At 44.1% G+C, this 17,385-nt stretch overlaps 1 protein-coding gene across 1 annotated transcript in view; it reads left to right on the top strand.

The window, feature by feature from the left end:
- The window catches only part of LOC311161982 (E3 ubiquitin-protein ligase MIB2-like), a 67,772-nt gene that overhangs the window by 49,351 nt on the left and 1,036 nt on the right, over window positions 1-17,385 (top strand). The window contains 9 exon segments of the mRNA XM_084220046.1: window positions 5,293-5,383; window positions 5,385-5,415; window positions 5,418-5,609; window positions 9,859-9,968; window positions 10,901-11,040; window positions 12,191-12,358; window positions 13,958-14,122; window positions 15,459-15,569; window positions 16,830-16,956. Coding sequence (XP_084076172.1) covers window positions 5,293-5,383; window positions 5,385-5,415; window positions 5,418-5,609; window positions 9,859-9,968; window positions 10,901-11,040; window positions 12,191-12,358; window positions 13,958-14,122; window positions 15,459-15,569; window positions 16,830-16,956 — 1,135 coding nt within the window.

Below are 17,385 nucleotides of genomic sequence, written 5' to 3'. Positions count from 1 at the left end.
GATTTTTTTGCTGGTTTTTGATCCTTTATGGCCCTGCTAATCTGTGCTGCTCCCAGGATTTCAAGAGGATTGGTCCACCCACAAATTAATTATTAATATTAAACCAATTATAATATTTAAATTAAAATAGTACATTCAATTTTCTTGTAATATTAAAATTTTATTGCATTAATTATAATACTAAAAATAGGTTATTAATGCATCCCACCAGAGAGCAGGGACAAAAACATCCCCACCCAGGGGAGCAGTTCTTGGTTCACTGTGGATTCCCTTTGTTATCTGTGTTTTGGGAATCCTTTTTCCCTGATTTCCCCCCCAAATTTCTGCTCTCAGCTCCTGCCTGGGCCAGGCCAGAGCAGCATTTCTGTGAGCAGCAGCTCAAACTGACACTTCAGCAAAATATTCCTTTTCCTGTGCCAGCTGGAGCCGCTTCCAGCTCATTTGTTCTTCATCAGAGCAGGGATTTTTCTAGGAACGTCAGCAGATGATGATCACGAGGGGCTGCAGGGCAGAAAATGGGAAAATTCTCTTTTTCAGGCCCCAAACATTCCTGTTCTCCCCTCCCTGGGGAGCATCCAGCACACAAAACCCTTTTTTTAGCCCATGACCCATAGAAAAAAATCCCAATTTCCCAGTGCCATTCCCACAGAAACCGTGCAGCAATGTTGGGTTGTTGATTTATTTTATGTTCTCCCCAAGATGGGGTTGTTGATTTATTTTCTTTTCCCCCCAAGTTGTGTAGAGTGTGTGGTGGTGATGAGAATATTGATTATTTATTTATTGATTATTTCTAACCCTGTGGTTTATTTAGAAAGTTATTTCACCAGTTCTGGACTTCTGGAGATAATATTTATCCAGATATTCACTTGAGTTTGTTACAGTTTTAACAGATTTATTTTTTTTTTAATTGTGAAAGTGGGAGAGAGGCTTCCAAGTGAAGTTGGGAGCTGAAAGGTGAAGTCTGTCAGTGGTTTTGTGCTTTTTAAAGGAAATTTTCCTGATTCCTGTGCCCAGAGGGAGCTGCTCCCTGGTCAGTCCCATCCCCTGTAGGTGAAATCCTCACCTTGAGCCATCAGATTTTGGGGTCCTTCTCCCTTCCCCAGCTCTGTGCAGAATTCCCAAATCCAGATTTGGGATCCCTTCCCCAGCTCTGTGCAGAATTCCCAGATCCAGATTTGGGATCCCTTCCCCAGCTCTGTGCAGAATTCCCAAATCCAGATTTGGGGTCCCTTCCCCAGCTCTGTGCAGAATTCCCAAATCCAGATTTGGGTCCCTTCCCCAGCTCTGTGCAGAATTCCCAGATCCAGATTTGGGGTCCTTCCCCAGCTCTGTGCAGAATTCCCAGATCCAGATTTGGGTCCCTTCCCCAGCTCTGTGCAGAATTCCCAAATCCAGATTTGGGGTCCCTTCCCCAGCTCTGTGCAGAATTCCCAGATCCCCTCAGGGAAGCTGATGGGGCTGTTTTGTTCCAGGGATGAATAAACAGAAATCCCCTGCGTGAGCAGAGGTTTGGTGGGAGGTGAGGCTGCTCTGGGACAGACAGACATCCCCACTCCCAGCTCTGGTGGCTCTTTTCTCTCTCTAGCATCTCTCAGCACAGGTTTTGCTGGAAGATTTGCTGTCATAAATTGGTTTTTGTGGTTTTTTGGGGGCTGGGATGAAGCAGTGTCCTGAGACGTGGAGCAGATTTACTGGAAATTGTGCTGAAAAATAACATTTCATGGGGGCTGAACAGAGGAAAGGAGAGAAATGAAGAAGAATCCACAGAGGTGAAAAAAAGGTGAAAAAATTCTTATTTCTGAGCTGAAGGCTGCCCTGGGGAAGGGAGCCATGTGTTGTTTGTTATGCACAGCCCTGCTCTAAACCAAACATTTCAGCAACAGAGTGAAAAGGGCAAAGCTGAGGAGATGGAAGGAGGGGAGTGCAAAAAGAAAAAACCCAATAATCCTTTGTGTTCCCTGCAGCCTCTCCTCGCCCTTTGGGGGTTTTTTGCACCATTCCCTCCCTGCTGGCAGAGCTGGGATGTGAAAATCCCTGGCTGGGAAATCCCTGCAGAGCTGCCTAGAAAGGGACAGGGTCAGTTCTGAGCCTGCCCTGGGACACCAGCAGTGCCAGGAATGTCCCTGCTGCCCAAAGAGTTGGGGTGGCAGCTCCTGCCTGGGGTCCAACCCCAATTCTGGGAGCATCCCCAGCCGGGGGTTCTGTGCCCGGGGGGCTCCGGGGGAGCCGGGATTCCACCGGCAGAGCCCAGCGAGGATTTCCTGAGGCTCCCCCAGCTGTGAGTCCTGAGCTCTCTCCTCAGCTGACTCTCCTTGCCCTAAAAACTGAGGTTTGTCTTGGCCTCGGTGCTCAGCTGGTTTCTCAGCAAATATTTGGCTTGAACTCGAGTCATTCTGAAAGCTCTCTGCAGCCAGGGGTTGGATGTGCTGAATTTCAGTGTGGATGGGCACAGTGAGGAGGGAAAAAAAACAAAGAGCTTTCCAAGAAAACCCTGCTCTGCCTTCTGATCCTGACAGGGGAGCAGGATCCTGAAATGTCCCAGAGGTTTTCAATCAGCTCTGCAGGTCGGGGTTCCCATTCAGGGTAAATCAGATGATGTGCAGCACGCTCTCTTCCCATTCAGGATCGTCTGTGACTCATGGAAAAGTCACAGAACCTTTCTTGGCTGTGCTCACCCTCAGTGGCTGCATGGAGAAGCATTCAGGAACGGTGAGGAACTAAAAATGCTCTTTGCTAAAGCTCTGTGCACTCACCCAGCTCTGCTGAGAGGGATTCCACAAAAACTTTTGACTTATGAAGGAAATTCTTGCTCCCCTCAGGCTCTGCTTGTGTGAGTCCCCAGTCTCTGCTTAAAATTTGGGTTCTCTTCATAAAAATGAGTGAGTGCCACAAAAATGAGTGAGTGCCACAAAAATGAGGCACTGAGTGGGTGCTTGGAGGGTTTCAGGTCCTGCCAGATTCCACATGGACCTTGGGCAAATCTCCTCACCTGCCCACTGCTGGTTTATAAACCCAGTTTGATCCTGCCTGTCCAAGGTGCAGGACAAAACCCTGACCTGGGTCAGGATTAAACTGCCCTAAATTGGGATTGAAGTGCCCTGGTCAGGATTAAAGTGCCCTAAATTGAGATTAAAGTGCCCTGATCAGGATTAAACTGCCCTAAATTGGGATTAAACTGCCCTGGGTCAGGATTAAACTGCCCAAAATTGGAATTGAAGTGCCCTGGTCAGGATTAAACTGCCCTGGTCAGGATTAAAGTGCCCTAAATTGGGATTGAAGTGCCCTGGTCAGGATTAAAGTGCCCTAAATTGGGATTAAAGTGCCCAGGTCAGGATTAAAGTGCCCTGGTCAGGATTAAAGTGCCCCCAGCTGCTCCAGCAGGGGATGAGGAGGGTGTGCACTGCATGAACTGAAATCTCCTCCAGCTCTGCTGAGTCCTCCTGGCTCTGGGAGAGGCCCTTGAAGCTGTGACTGAAACTCAATGTTCTTCCAGCTCTGGGGTTGATAACAATATTTTTCTTTCAAGCTGCCTTGCTGGAGAAGAGCTCTTGGCTGGAGGTCTGGAGCCCCATCTCAAGGCAGGTTTTTCCTTCAAGTCTCCCCTCTCCATCAGCATTTTCCTGTTCTCCTCTGCAGGCTGTAAAAGGAATTCAAGGCTCAGCTCAGCTGAGTTTCTCCCTGGGTGCTGTGATCGCAGCTCAAGCCACCACCAGGGCTGCATTTGCATCTCTGTGGAGCTCCACATGCAGGATTTTTTCAGCGCTGCCAGGGGAGGAGGAACCATCCCTAGAAAGCAGCTGAGGGCAGCCAATTCCACCGGAGGGAGAGCTCTGGACCCTGGGTTTCTGCTCTTCCTCCTCTCCCAGCTCCCCTGTGGAATTCTGTCCATCCTTTCCTTGCCTGTCACTCCTCCTCCTGTCCTTTTCTGCTGGTTTGTCTTGGTCAGAATTGAAAATGTTCCTGGAATTGCACACCCAGCCTCACTGGCCTTATTTATCCTGAGCTGTTTAAAAGCTCCAGGCCAGCTTGAGGCTGAAAATATATGAAACTAATAAAACATTATGAACTAGGGTGGAAAAAATTCCAATTCAAGCATTTTTCATTATTAAAATTACAATGGTTTTCTGAAACCTTTCGAATGCCTCAGATGCCCCCAAGGAATTTTTACATGACCTTCCCCCTCCCTGGCATTTGCTGGTGGAACTGGGAAGAATTCCTGCAGAATTCCTTTTCCTCTGAGAGGACAGAAATGGGGTTGAGTTCACCCCACCTCAGGATGAGACAGAAAAGTGCAGCTGTCTCTGAAAACCTGAGAATTCCTGAGTGAGATTTTTGAGCTGTCTCTGAAAATCTGAGAATTCCTGAGTGAGATTTTTCAGGTGTCTTTGAAAAGCTGAGAATTCCTGAGTGAGCTTTTTCAGGTGTCTCTGAAAACTTGAGAATTTCTGAGTGAGATTTTCCAACCCTCTCTGAAAACCTGAGAATTCCTGAGTGAGATTTTTCAGGTGTCTTTGAAAAGCTGAGAATTTCTGAGTGAGGTTTTTCAGGTGTTTGAAAACCTGAGAATTTGAGTGAGATTTTTCAGGTGTCTCTGAAAACTCTAGGAATTTTTGAGTGAGCTTTTCCAACTCTCTCTGAGAACCTGAGAATTTCTGAGTGAGCTTTTTCAAGGAGCCCTGAATGGATTTGGAGATGCCCCAAAGAACCTCCCAGGCAAACCCTCCCAGCCTCTTTGTGTCCCAAACCCAGCGTGACCCCAGAACCACCCCAGCACAGCAGGAATTGCAGCTCCCCAGCCGTTTCCTGCACCAGGGGTGGTTCTTTATTTCTGCGGGAGTTTCTCAGCTCCCCGAGCAGTTTCCCCAGCAGGGAGCCCAGCCTGCTCTCCCAGCATCTCATTTTTCACCCAGGACAGCCCCAGATGACGTGGAGCATCCCCAGTGACACATTCCAAGGGGCTGATGTCGCCCCTCTGGATTCCTCTTGCTGCCCTCTCCCCCGGGTTTTGTTTTTTTGAGTTTTTTTTCCATCACACGGAGCTGACAGCCGCAGATTTGCCCTCTGTTGCTCACACAGTTAAAGAGAAGAGTTCATGTCCACCCCAGCTTGTTTCACTTTGCTGCTGCTCCTGGGCCAGCCCAAATTTCAGCTGCAGTAACTCGATCCCACTTGGCAGAGCCTGAGAGAATCTTTGGCACATTGCAAAGAGCCTTAATGTAAAGTCTGCTTTTTTTTTTTTTTTTTTTTTTTCCTTCTCTTTTCTTTCTTTTTTTTTTTTAAATTTTTTTTAAGGGCTTTTTGAAACTCTGGTTGTGCACAGCTCTGGCAGCAGCTGCGGGGCTGCTCACAAACTCTCCAAATGTGAACTCGAGGATCACAAATCCGTGCAGGGAATGTCCTGAGCGCCTGTCCCAAAACAAATCCTGCACGGAGGAGGAATGGAGCGGGCTGAGCAGCTCCCTGCAGGCAGCAGGAGAAGCTCGCAGTGCCCGGAGCAGAGGAGGAGCAGAGCCCGGAGGGCCAGGGTGGGATTTCTGTGTCTGCTCCCTGCGCTGGCCCTGCTGGCAGCTCTGGAATCTCCAGCTGGAGCTGCAGTCCGGGAAATTCAGGTGAGGAGGAGAAGGGATCTGAGCCTCAAATGCCTGGGAGGGGAGCGGGGTGTCCAAGAGAGCTGCAGGTGTGCTCTGGTTGGAGGCTGGAATCTAAATATCCAAACAGATAAATAGATAAATATCGAATCCAAATGGATAAATATGTCTGATAAGTCTACAGACAAATAGATCTAAACAGACCTGAATAGATACAAATAGCTCAAACCAGATCCAAATAGATAAATATCTAAATATCTAAATGTCCAACTAGATAGATACATATTTAATCTGAATAGATGAATATATCTAATAGGTCTGTAGATAAATAGATCTAAATAGATAAGTAGGTCTATAGACAAATAGATCTAAAGGGACCTAAATAGATCAAAACAGATCTAAATAGATCAAAATAGATCAACATCTAAACAGATAAATGTCTAAATATCTAATCTAAATAGATAAATAGATCTCAATAGATATAGAGACAAATAGAGCTAAACAGACCTGAATAGATACAAGTAGATCAAAAGTCATCTAAATAGATAAATATCTTAATAGATAAATGTCTAAATATGTAATCTGAATAGATAAATAGATCTAAACAAACCTAAATAGATACAAATAGATCTAAATAGATAAATATCTGAACAGATAAATGTCTAAATATCTAATCTAAATAGATAAATAGATCTCAGTAGATATAGAGACAGATCTAAATAGATAAAGATCTAACTAGATGAATGTCTAAAAGTCTAAATAAATAAATAGATCTCAACAGGTCTGTGGACAAACAGATCTCCACAGATGAGGATCCAGGCAGATCAATGTTTTAGTGTCTGATGTTTGAATTTCCAGAGAGCAGAGCCCAGGCAGGGGGGTTGGGCTCAGCCCTGCAGCTCCTTGGATCCAGCAGGGGTTGATGCTCTGCTCTGCATTTTAAACACAACTCACACATTATTTTAATTTTTTCCCTTTGTCTGTTCAGCACTAATGGCTTGAAGCTTTTATTCTCAGTAGTTATAGAAAATAAAGTCATTTTTCTCCCCTGGGGCTGCAGTTTGCCCTGCAGGGGGAGGAGCCAGCAGGCTCTTCCTGGCTGGAATTGTTCTCTGCTGGGAGAGCTCAGGGTTCCCCCGTGCTGGAATGTAATGATTTTCATTAACTAGAACAAATAACATCATATATCATATATGATATCTATCATAAAACATATTATATATAGTATAATACATAACATCTATTATATATTATAGTGTATATATATAATGTAAATATATTATATCCATATAACTTCTATATATATTATAGTTTATAATATATAACATTTATTATATATTATAGTATATATAGAGAGTGTATATATAATAGTATATATATAGTGTATATATATATAATATTAAACATCTATATTCTATATTAATATAGATTATAATAATACAAGAATATATTTTATAAAATATATCATAGATAATACATATGATATTATAGATATTATATATCATTTATATAATATAGAATATTTAGGATCTACTATATAGAATGTATATTATATATATAATATATAATATATAATAAAACATATTGTATATAGCATAATATAGAGCATCTAATATAATATATAGTATTGTATTATAATAATATATAATTATATTGTATTATAATAATACAAGAATATGTTTTATAAAATATATCATAGATAATACATATGATATTATAGATATGGTATTATATATATGATATATGATGTATATAATATAGAATACTTATGATCTATTATATATAATGTATATAATATATAATATATTATATTTAATAAAACATATTGTATATAGCATAATATATAACATCTAATATAATATATAGTATTGTATTATAATACTATATAATTATATTGTATTATAATAATACAAGAATATATTTTATAAAATATATCATAGATAATACATATGATATTATAGATATGGTATTATATATATGATATATGATGTATATAATATAGAATATTTATGATCTATTATATATAATGTATATAATATATATAATATATTACATATAATAAAACATGTATCTTGTATAATATATAACATCTAATATAATATATAGTATTGTACTATAATAATATATAATTATATAGTATTATAATAATACAAGAATATATTTTATAAAATATATCATAGATAATACATATTATATATTATATATAATAAATAAAATATGAAATATAATAGATAAATATTTATCTAGGATATTATATGTAGTGTATATAATGTATAACATATATAATATATAATATGTAATATATGTGTAATATGCAATATAAATATATATATAATAGCTGTATTAGATGTAATTAATATATTAATATCTAAATTCTATGCTGCATATTAAATATATAATATCTGCACAAAAGATCTGTCCTCACAAAGCTGCTGCTGATCTCAGGAAAATCTGAAATCTCTCCTGGAGGAGAGAAACCTGCTGAGGTTTGGTCGGGAGGAGGAGATGGGGCAGAAGTTTCCAGCCTTGCCAGCCATGGAAAGTTCTGGAGCTGCTTCATCCCCTGGGGCCCTGGTGACACCAGGGCTGGGGTTTGGCTCCCAGGGCATCAATTCTTCCAAGGGGAAGCTCAGGCAGCTCCTGCTGCCCCTGGAAAGTGGGAATGTGGGAAAGTGGGAATGTGGGAATGTGGGAATGTGGGAAAGTGGGAATGTGGGAAAGTGGGAATGTGGGAAAGTGGGAATGTGGGAATGTGGGAAAGTGGGAATGTGGGAAAGTGGGAATGTGGGAATGTGGGCCTGGCCAGGCTCTGCTGCACCATGGCCGCTGCCCTGGGGCTCTGCAGCCCAATTTTCCCTCTCTGAGCCCCAAAAAAGGGGAGACAGGGCTGGAAAACTTCCCCAAAAACCCACTGTGGGTCCCATTCATTTCCCTCCAGGTTCTGAGAGGCTTTTCCAGCCGGAGCCAGACGTGTCACACAGAATTCCAGCTCTTTTGCTGTTCCATGCTTTAAAGGCCCTCCAGGCTTTCCAGGGCTTCTCTTGGCTTTGAGGCCATTTCAGAGCTCCCTGCACAAAGAGTTCCCTGTTTTAGTCATTGCTCCACATTTACAGCTGGGCACTGCTGGAGGAAATGAGAACTTTCCAGGCAGAGCTGCAGCACTTGCCGTGGCCAGGAGCCTCCTGAGGGCTCCTTCCTGCTCTCCAAGAAGGAGAGGGGCTGGTTAGGGATGATTTGGGATGATGCAGGGCTGGTTTGGGATGTTTTGGGATGATGCAGGGCTGGTTTGGGATCTTTTGGGATGATTTGGGCTGGTTTGGAATGTTTTGGGATGTTTTGGGCTGGTTTGGGATGTTTTGGGCTGGTTTAGGATATTTTGGGATGATGCAGGGCTGGTTTGGGATGTTTTGGAATGTTTTGGGATGATGCAGGGCTGGTTTGGGATGTTTTGGGCTGGTTTAGGATATTTTGGGATGTTTTGGGATGTTTAGGATGTTTTGGGATCTTTTGGGCTGGTTTGAGATGTTTTGGGATCTTTTGGGATGTTTTGAACTGGTTTGGTATGTTTTGGGCTGGTTTAGGATGTTTTGGGATGTTTTGGAATGTTTTGGGCTGATGCAGGGCTGGTTTGGTATGTTTTGGGATGTTTAGGATGTTTTGGGATCTTTTGGGATGATGCAGGGCTGTTCTCATCCCTTGGGTACCCCTCAGGCAGAGCCAGAGGTGCTCCCAGCCCCCAGGTTTTGTTCCATGGAGGTTTTTATTCTGCACTCTGAAGCCCCCTAGAAGAGAGGCTTTAAGAGAATAAATTGGGATTTATTAAAGGCCTTCCACAGGTGCACCTTGGGCAGTGGAAAACCTCTGAGGGTTTGCAGAAACCTCTGGGTTTCCAGCCCAGGATGGATGACGGTCACAGGTTTTTCCTACAATTAAAATTCTGGTCCATTTACATATCTGGGGTTCATCTTCAATTACAGCTTCAGGTAATGAAGTCATTTACCTCAATTCTCCCCGTGAAATTTAATTTTATTGATACTTTTCAGGGCCTGGGGCTGTGGGGTGTCCTTGGATCTCAGGCCTGGAGGAATTGTTGTGTCTGACAAAATGTGAAAACACTGGCTGACACTTTATTATGGACTTTAGAGTTATGCAGGGCAGCTTTGAGAAATATAGGTTAAATAAACATAAAGGAAAAATATAAAGGCTAAATCTTAAGGCATCAGCTGTCCTGGATGTCCTGGAGTGTCTCCCATCTTGTTTTGTCTTTAAGGAAGATGTGCCAGGCCCAGCTGTGCCCAGCCCAGCCCCTGCCCAGCGCAGCCGGCGCTACACCCTCACCCCCGGGCACCTCAAGTGGGACCACTTCAACCTCACCTACAAGTAAGGCCTGGAACCAGCCCCAGAAACCCCAGAAATCCTCCTGGGGCCTGGATGCTCCTGCTCTGCCCTCTGGCTTTGGGTCTTGGCCCTGCGGGTTTTGTAGGAATCTGCTGTGGGATCCTGTGGGGTCAGCAGCAGCAAAGTCACAGGAGAAGGAGAATCCACAGGTGGGGAAAACACAGGAGAACTTGGAGCCAGATTCAGCATTCCTCCCTGCCAGGGGGCACCTCACAAACAGCCCAGGTGTGCTCTGTGTCCCTGCTGTGTTCTTTCATATAATATAATATCATAAAATAACAAATTAGCCTTCATCATAAAATAATAATTAGCCTTCTAAGAGTATGGAGTCAGATGCATCATTCCTCCCTGCCAGGGGGCACCTGATAAATACCCTAGGGGTGCTGTGTTCTTTTATATAATAACTTTTATATAATATAATATCATATCATAAAATAATAAATTAGCCTTCTGAAAACATGGATCAGATTCATCATTCCTCCATAAAATAATAAATTACCCTTCTAAGAGCATGGAATCAGATTCATTCCTCCCTGCCAGGGGGCACCTGATAAATACCCCCAGGTGTGCTGTGTGTCCCTGCTGTGTTCTTTTATATAATAGAGTATCAAAAATAATAAATTAGCTTTCTAAGAGCATGGAGTCAGATGTTCTATCTTATATTCTAAGAGCATGGAGTCAGATGTTCTATCTTATATTCTAAGAACATGGAGTCAGATTCACTCCTCCCTGCCAGGGGGCACCTCACAAACACCCCAGGTGTGCTCTGTGTCCCTGCTGTGTTCTTTTAAATAATAATTTTTATATAATATAGTATCCTAAAATAATAAATTAGCCTTCTAAGAGCATGGAGCCAGAGGCATCACTCCTCCCTGTGCCTGCTGAGCAGCCCAGGTGTCTGTGTGTCCCTGCAGGATCCTGTCCTTCCCCAGGAACCTCCTGAGCGCCCGGGCCACGCGCCGGGGGCTGGCGGCCGCGTTCCGCATGTGGAGCGAGGTGTCCCCGTTCAGCTTCAGGGAGGTGCCCAGGCACCTCCCCAGCGACCTCAAAATCGGTGAGTGGCCCCCTGGGATCCCCCCTGGGCCAGGGAGCTGTGGGTGGGGTAATTCCAGCAATTCCAGGGGCTGATGGAGGATCTGGGAGGCAGGAGAGCCCTCCTGTGCCAGGTGCATTCTTGGATAAAGTTTGGAGGGTCCTTTGCCTTTAGCCAGGCAAAGAAAAAGTCAAAAGTGCTTTTGTCTGCTCAAGGAAATATTAATGCCACAATTAACACCTCCTGTGAAGCTTCAGGCCAAGAATGAACCCTCAAATTCTGCTGCTGGGATGAGACAGGTGGGCAAAGCCATGGGAGAATAAGAATAAGAATCCACAGGTGAGGAAAACACAGGAGAATAAGAGTAAGAATTAAGAATAAGAATTAAGAATAAGAATTAAGAATAAGAATAAGAATCCACAGGTGAGAAAAACACAGGAGAACAAGAATCCACAGGTTGGGAAAGCCATGGGGGAAGAAGAAGGAGAATCCAGAGGTGGGGAAAGCCATGGGAGAATAAGAATAAGAATAAGAATAAGAATAAGAATAAGAATAAGAATAAGAATAAGAATAAGAATAATCCACAGGTGAGGAAAGCCATGGGGGAATAAGAATAAGAATAAGAGTAAGAATAATCCACAGGTGAGGAAAGCCATGGGGGAATAAGAATAAGAATCCAGAGGTGGGCAAAGCCACAGGAGAATAAGAATAAGAATGAGAATGAGAATCCACAGGTGAGGAAAACACAGGAGAACAAGAATCCACAGGTTGGGGAAGCCATGGGAGAAGAAGAATAAGAATCCAGAGGTGGGCAAAGCCACAGGAGAACAAAAATCCACAGACTGTTACTCCACAGCTGTGGAAAGTGAATGTTGGGAGGTGCAGTGACCCAGCCAGGGTCACACAGAGCAGGTGAGGGGTTCTGGTTCTTGCTGGGTTCATTCTCCCTTTTGCTGAACCCTTTGAAGGGGTTATTGATGGACTCCAATGGGATTGTCAGTCTTTTAGTTTTAAGTTTTAAGGTGGGATTTTCAGTTTTAAGGTGGTGAGTGCTACAGTGCTACATCCAAGAATTGGACGAAGCGTTTTGAGAAATTTTTGAGAATTTCCCCGTCTCCCCTGCCCCCCTGGGGAACTGGTGACCCTCAAGCTGCTGCTTTTTCCCCCACAGGTTTCTACTCCATCAACCACACAGACTGCCTGGAGTCCCTGACCCACCACTGCTTCGATGGCACCACGGGGGAACTGGCCCACGCCTTCTTCCCCCCCCACGGGGAAATCCACTTTGATGACCACGAGTACTGGATCCTGGGCAACACCAGGTTCAGCTGGAAGAAAGGTGAGCACAGGGAGTGCCTGGGGTTTAGATTTTACTCTGGGATTGGCCTGAGCTGGGAAAGTGACAATAGAAATAGGTTGGGGTTTTATTGTGGGGTTGGAAGTTGTTGTTCCTCTGCCCTGAGCCCCAGCTCTGTGGTGGCAGGGCCATTTCTTGCTGGAATTCTTGGAATTAGTGACATTTTTGGATAGTTCAGCCACATCCTTCAGTTAAAATCCACGTGCTGGATGCTGCCAAGAGGCTTGAGTTGGACTCCAGGCTGTGGAGGTCAAACAAGAGCCTCTTTCAGCCTGGAATCTTCCCAACCCCATCTCTTCAGCTCAGGGCTGTGGGAGCAAAGAGCAGAAAGCTGAGGAGGGTCAGTGGGTCAAACCTTGGTGCTCCAGAGCAGCTCCCCTGGAGCCTGGCACTGCTCTGGGTCCTGCTGCTGGGAATTAGAAGAACATGGAAATTATTGGCTGGATTTGGAAATTATTGGCTGGATCTGGGCCCAGGCAGACACAGAGAAGATGAACCTGAGGCAGCATTGCCCATTCCAGTGCTGAAATTGATGCCTTGAGAAGGCTGTGCTAGAACAGAGGCTGGACAGAGCTAAAGAATAAATCAGGGATTTATGAAAAGTTTCTCCTCCATGGATCCACCTTGGGCAGCACAAGAGCCCAGCCAGGGCTGCACCCAAGGTGAACCAAAATGGTCCCAAAATGAACCCAGGATGAACCAAAATGGCCCCAAGATGAACCCAAAATGAACCAAAATGGTCCCAAAAAATGGATGATTGCTCACAAAATTGGCAGTTCTGCCCCATTTGCATCTTGGAGTGAATTGTCCCGTTCCAGCTTCAGCCCCTGCAGTCCCACCCTTGTTTTTGTCTCTCCAGCCCACGGGATTTGTGCTCCTGGGCTGAGATTTGGGTCATTTGTCCTTGGTGCCCAGCTGGAGCAGGAATTGTTTTGTCTCCCTGCTCTGTGCACAGAGCTCACCAGCCCATAATGTGAACCCAGACCCACACACTAGAGTAACACAGAATGTGAAAAATAGAAAATCCAAAACCTGAGGCATCAGCACAGAATCTGGAAAACAGAAAAGCCAAAACCTGAGGCGTCAGTTTGTTCAGGTTGTTCATCATTGTGTGGAATCACTGCTCAGTTTTTGGGCCCAGGCTCTGGACCCAATGTATAAATCCATGAGTTATATCTCTAAGTTATATCTAAAGAAGGAATTGTTTTGTCTCCCTGCTCTGTGCACAGAGCTCACCATCCCATAATGTGAACCCAGACCCACACACTGAAGTAACACAGAATGTGAAAAATAGAAAATCCAAAACTTGAGGCATCAGTACAGAATCTGAAAATAGAAAATCCAAAACCTGAGGCATCAGCACAGAATCTGGAAATAGAAAAGTTAAATCCTGAGATATTTGTACAGAATCTGGAATATATAAAAGGTAAAACCCGAGGCATCAGCACAGAATCTGAAAACACAAAAGCCAAAACCTGAGGCATGGAGACCTGTGCTCTGGTTTTGGCCCAGGCAGGGGTGATGCTCAGGCAGAGCTGTGCACCCAGCAGAGCCCAGAGCCAGGTGCTTTCCTGTCCCCAGGGGTGTGGCTGACTGACCTGGTGCACGTGGCTGCCCACGAGATCGGACACGCGCTGGGCCTGATGCACTCGCTGAACCCCAACGCGCTGATGCACATCAACGCCACCCTGACGGGCAAGAAGAGCATTTCCCAGGACGAGGTGTGGGGGATCCACAGGCTCTATGGTGAGACAGCACCTCAGGCTCTGCAGGATTTGCCTCAGGGGGCAGCTGGGGGCTGTGGGGCAGTCGTGGTGTCACATCCCAGCTCGGGCTCCTGTGTCGTGGAGGAGGAAATGATGAGGAGGATTCCATTGCTAGCAGAAAGTTAATTAATTATTTTATTATACTGTATTATTCTGTATTTAATTACAGCTAAACTGAATCTGCCAAGCACTCCACTGCCCAGAATCTCGTGGCTGTCACCCAACAGTCCCCACACACACACACCTGGCCCTGACAGGCCAAGGAAACAAAACTCCACCACTGTGGGTAAACAATCTCCATGCTGCATTCTGCTTCAGCACAAACACAGCAAATGAGATAAGAACATTCCTGGGAAGAATTGTGCCTTGCTTTTCTCTGTGCAGAGAAATGTGGGGCTGCACACCTGGCCCTGGACCAAGGAACCAAAACCCCATCACAATCTCCACATGGCATTTTGCTTTTGCACAAACACAGGCACAGAAAATGATCAGAATTGTTTTCCTTTCTCTGAGGTTCAGAGAATGTGAATCTCAAAAATATTCTTGGTGTTAGGAAAATTAATCCACAAACACCAGAGGTTTATGCCCAAAAAGGAGACAGAGGAGTCCTTTGGCTTTATTGGAATTAAGGGAGAGGCTATGGGGCATTCCCCTGGGGTCTCCCACATTTTTGGAGGACACAGCCTCCTTCTAATCCCAATTTCCCAGCCACATTTCCCTTCTCTCTTTCCCCATTTCTGAGGTACTTGAGAGGTTCAGACTTCCCAAAACACCTGATACCAAAGATTCCCCTCTAATGTAGAACCCTCCCTTTTCATTTTTAATTCTTACAGAATTTAGGGTTTTTCTTTCCCATTTCTGAGGTACTTGAGAGGTTCAGAGTCCCTGATACACCTGATACCAAAGATTTCCCTCTAATGTACAACCCTCCTTTTTCATTTTTAATTCTTACAGAATTTAGGGGTCTTTCCCCATCGTTTCTTTCATCTCTCAATGTCCAATTTCATTTATCAGCAAACCTAAAGTTTATTTGTAAAAGCAAATATCTCTTCCCATTCATCACTCAGTGGAATCCTTCCCATTGTTTCTTCTCTCTCCCAGAGCCAGTTCTATCTGCCAGCTGGTTTGGAAAGACAAATCCCCTGTTCCTCTCATTGGGAAGAGTTGTGCCTTGCTTTGCTCTATGAAATGTGGTTACACTCCTGCTTTAGAGCACTCCCCATCCCAGCTCCACCTTGTTCCTTCTGACATTTCACCTCGAGCTGGTTGCTCAGTCTCCCCCAGCCTCTCCAACAGCTCCTCTGCTCCTGTTGCAGGCTGCAAGGACAGGTTGTTGATGTGCCCAGCGTGGGCCAAGAGAGGTTTCTGTGAGAAGCGCAGGAAGCTGATGAAGAAGCACTGCCCGTCCACCTGCGACTTCTGCTACGGTACCAGGGGCTCCTCTGGGGCTGGGGAGGAGCTGAAAGTGCACAGGGAGGAGGGAAAAGGGAGGCTGGGACAAGCAAAATCTTCATTTCACACCAGGGATCAGTGACACAAGTGATCCAGCTCCAAGCAGCACAACAGAGATGGTGTTCTGTGTATCTGAGTGCAGATCCGTGTCACAGATGTGTTTGATGAAAAATCCTTTCCTTGGGATTTTTCCTCCTGAGGAGCTGAGAGGCCTCAAGAAAAAATTGCAAAAATGATTGTCTGCTGCAGTGGGATGCAACAGGTGGAGCTGGGATTAGGCTCATGTGGTTGTTCCTAATTAATGTTTCTAATTAATGGCCAATCCCAGTCCAGCTGTCCAGACTGTCTCGGTCAGTCCGAGCCTTTGTCATTCATTCCTCTTCTATTCTCACCCAGCCTTCTGATGAAATCCTTCCTTCTATTATTTTAGCATCGTTTTTAATATAATACATATCATAAAATAATCAACCAAGCCTTCTGAACATGGAGTCAGCTTTCTCATCCCTTCCCTCACCCTGGGACCCCTGTGATCACTGTCACAGATCCAGGCCTGGAATGAGGAATAATTCAACACTCATGGAGTGGAACAGGAATTTTCTCTCTGGAATTGAATTCCTCTCTTTAGCTGAGCCAGGGAATAGCAAGAGGGAGAGGGGCAGCAGAGCAGCTCCTGAGGCAGGGATGGGCCAGAAACAGGACAAAAACATCCCCAGCACAGCTGGACTGGAGCTGCTCCCAGAACAGGATAGAAAGGTGATTAATCACGGGATGTTAATCACCTTCTCCAGCCTCAGCTGATGGATCCAGGTAAGGAACTAATGCAGGGCAAGTTGCTGCAGCTGTGGCAGATAAATTGAGTTCAGATAAAAAATGGAATAAAAGATATTCCTTAGGGTATCCTGGATAACCACTGCCTCTTCAGCACAGAGGATTTTTGGTGTTTTGGGCCACATTAATGAAAGATGCAATTAGATAATTACAGACCCAGATATTCCACAGGCTCTTCACACACTGGACTTGTTCACATCCTCTTCCAGAGCTGTGAAAGGCACAAGCTGATTTTTATAAATTTCACCTTTGCACATCAGTGCTGTTCTTTGTCTAGCCAAGAATTGCTCAGAAGAGGAGGCACTTTTAAATTAAAATTTTAAGGCTCCTTAAATGATGATTTTGTGAAAGGGTTTTGGGGTGATAAAGCTCCTTAAGTGCTGCCATTTCCTTCTCTCCCTGCACAGAATTCCCATTTCCAACAGTGCCCCCCACGCTGCCCCCACCAAGGACCAAAACCAAGACAGTTTCTGAGGGCAGGAACGTCACCTTCCGCTGCGGGCAGAAAATCATCCACAAAAAAGGCAAAGTCCAGTAAGTGCCGTCCTCATCCAGGCCCAGGAACCTGCACAGGCCAAAACCCAGGGGGAAGGATGATAAACACAGCATGAAGAACAATGGAGTTTATCATCTGGAGCTCAAAATGGATAAAAATCCAATTTTATATAGAGCACAAAGCTAATTCTCACTATCAAGCTGAATTCCCTGGCTTGAATATTTATATTCTTTATATTCTGCAAAATAGTTATTAAAAATTTATATATTTATATAAAATATATATTTATACATAATACATAAACAATATAATTATATAATATATAATTATATATATAAATATATTAATAACAACAATAAATATATACTAATATAAACACCTAGATATAATAATTATATACCATATATTATATATTTTATACTTTTATATTATTATATATTTATATTTGAATTATTATATATATTTCT

Source organism: Fringilla coelebs, assembly GCF_963513975.1.
Source record: "Fringilla coelebs genome assembly, chromosome: 22".
Classification (NCBI taxonomy): domain Eukaryota; kingdom Metazoa; phylum Chordata; class Aves; order Passeriformes; family Fringillidae; genus Fringilla; species Fringilla coelebs.
This window is presented reverse-complemented; position numbering and strand designations above follow the sequence as displayed.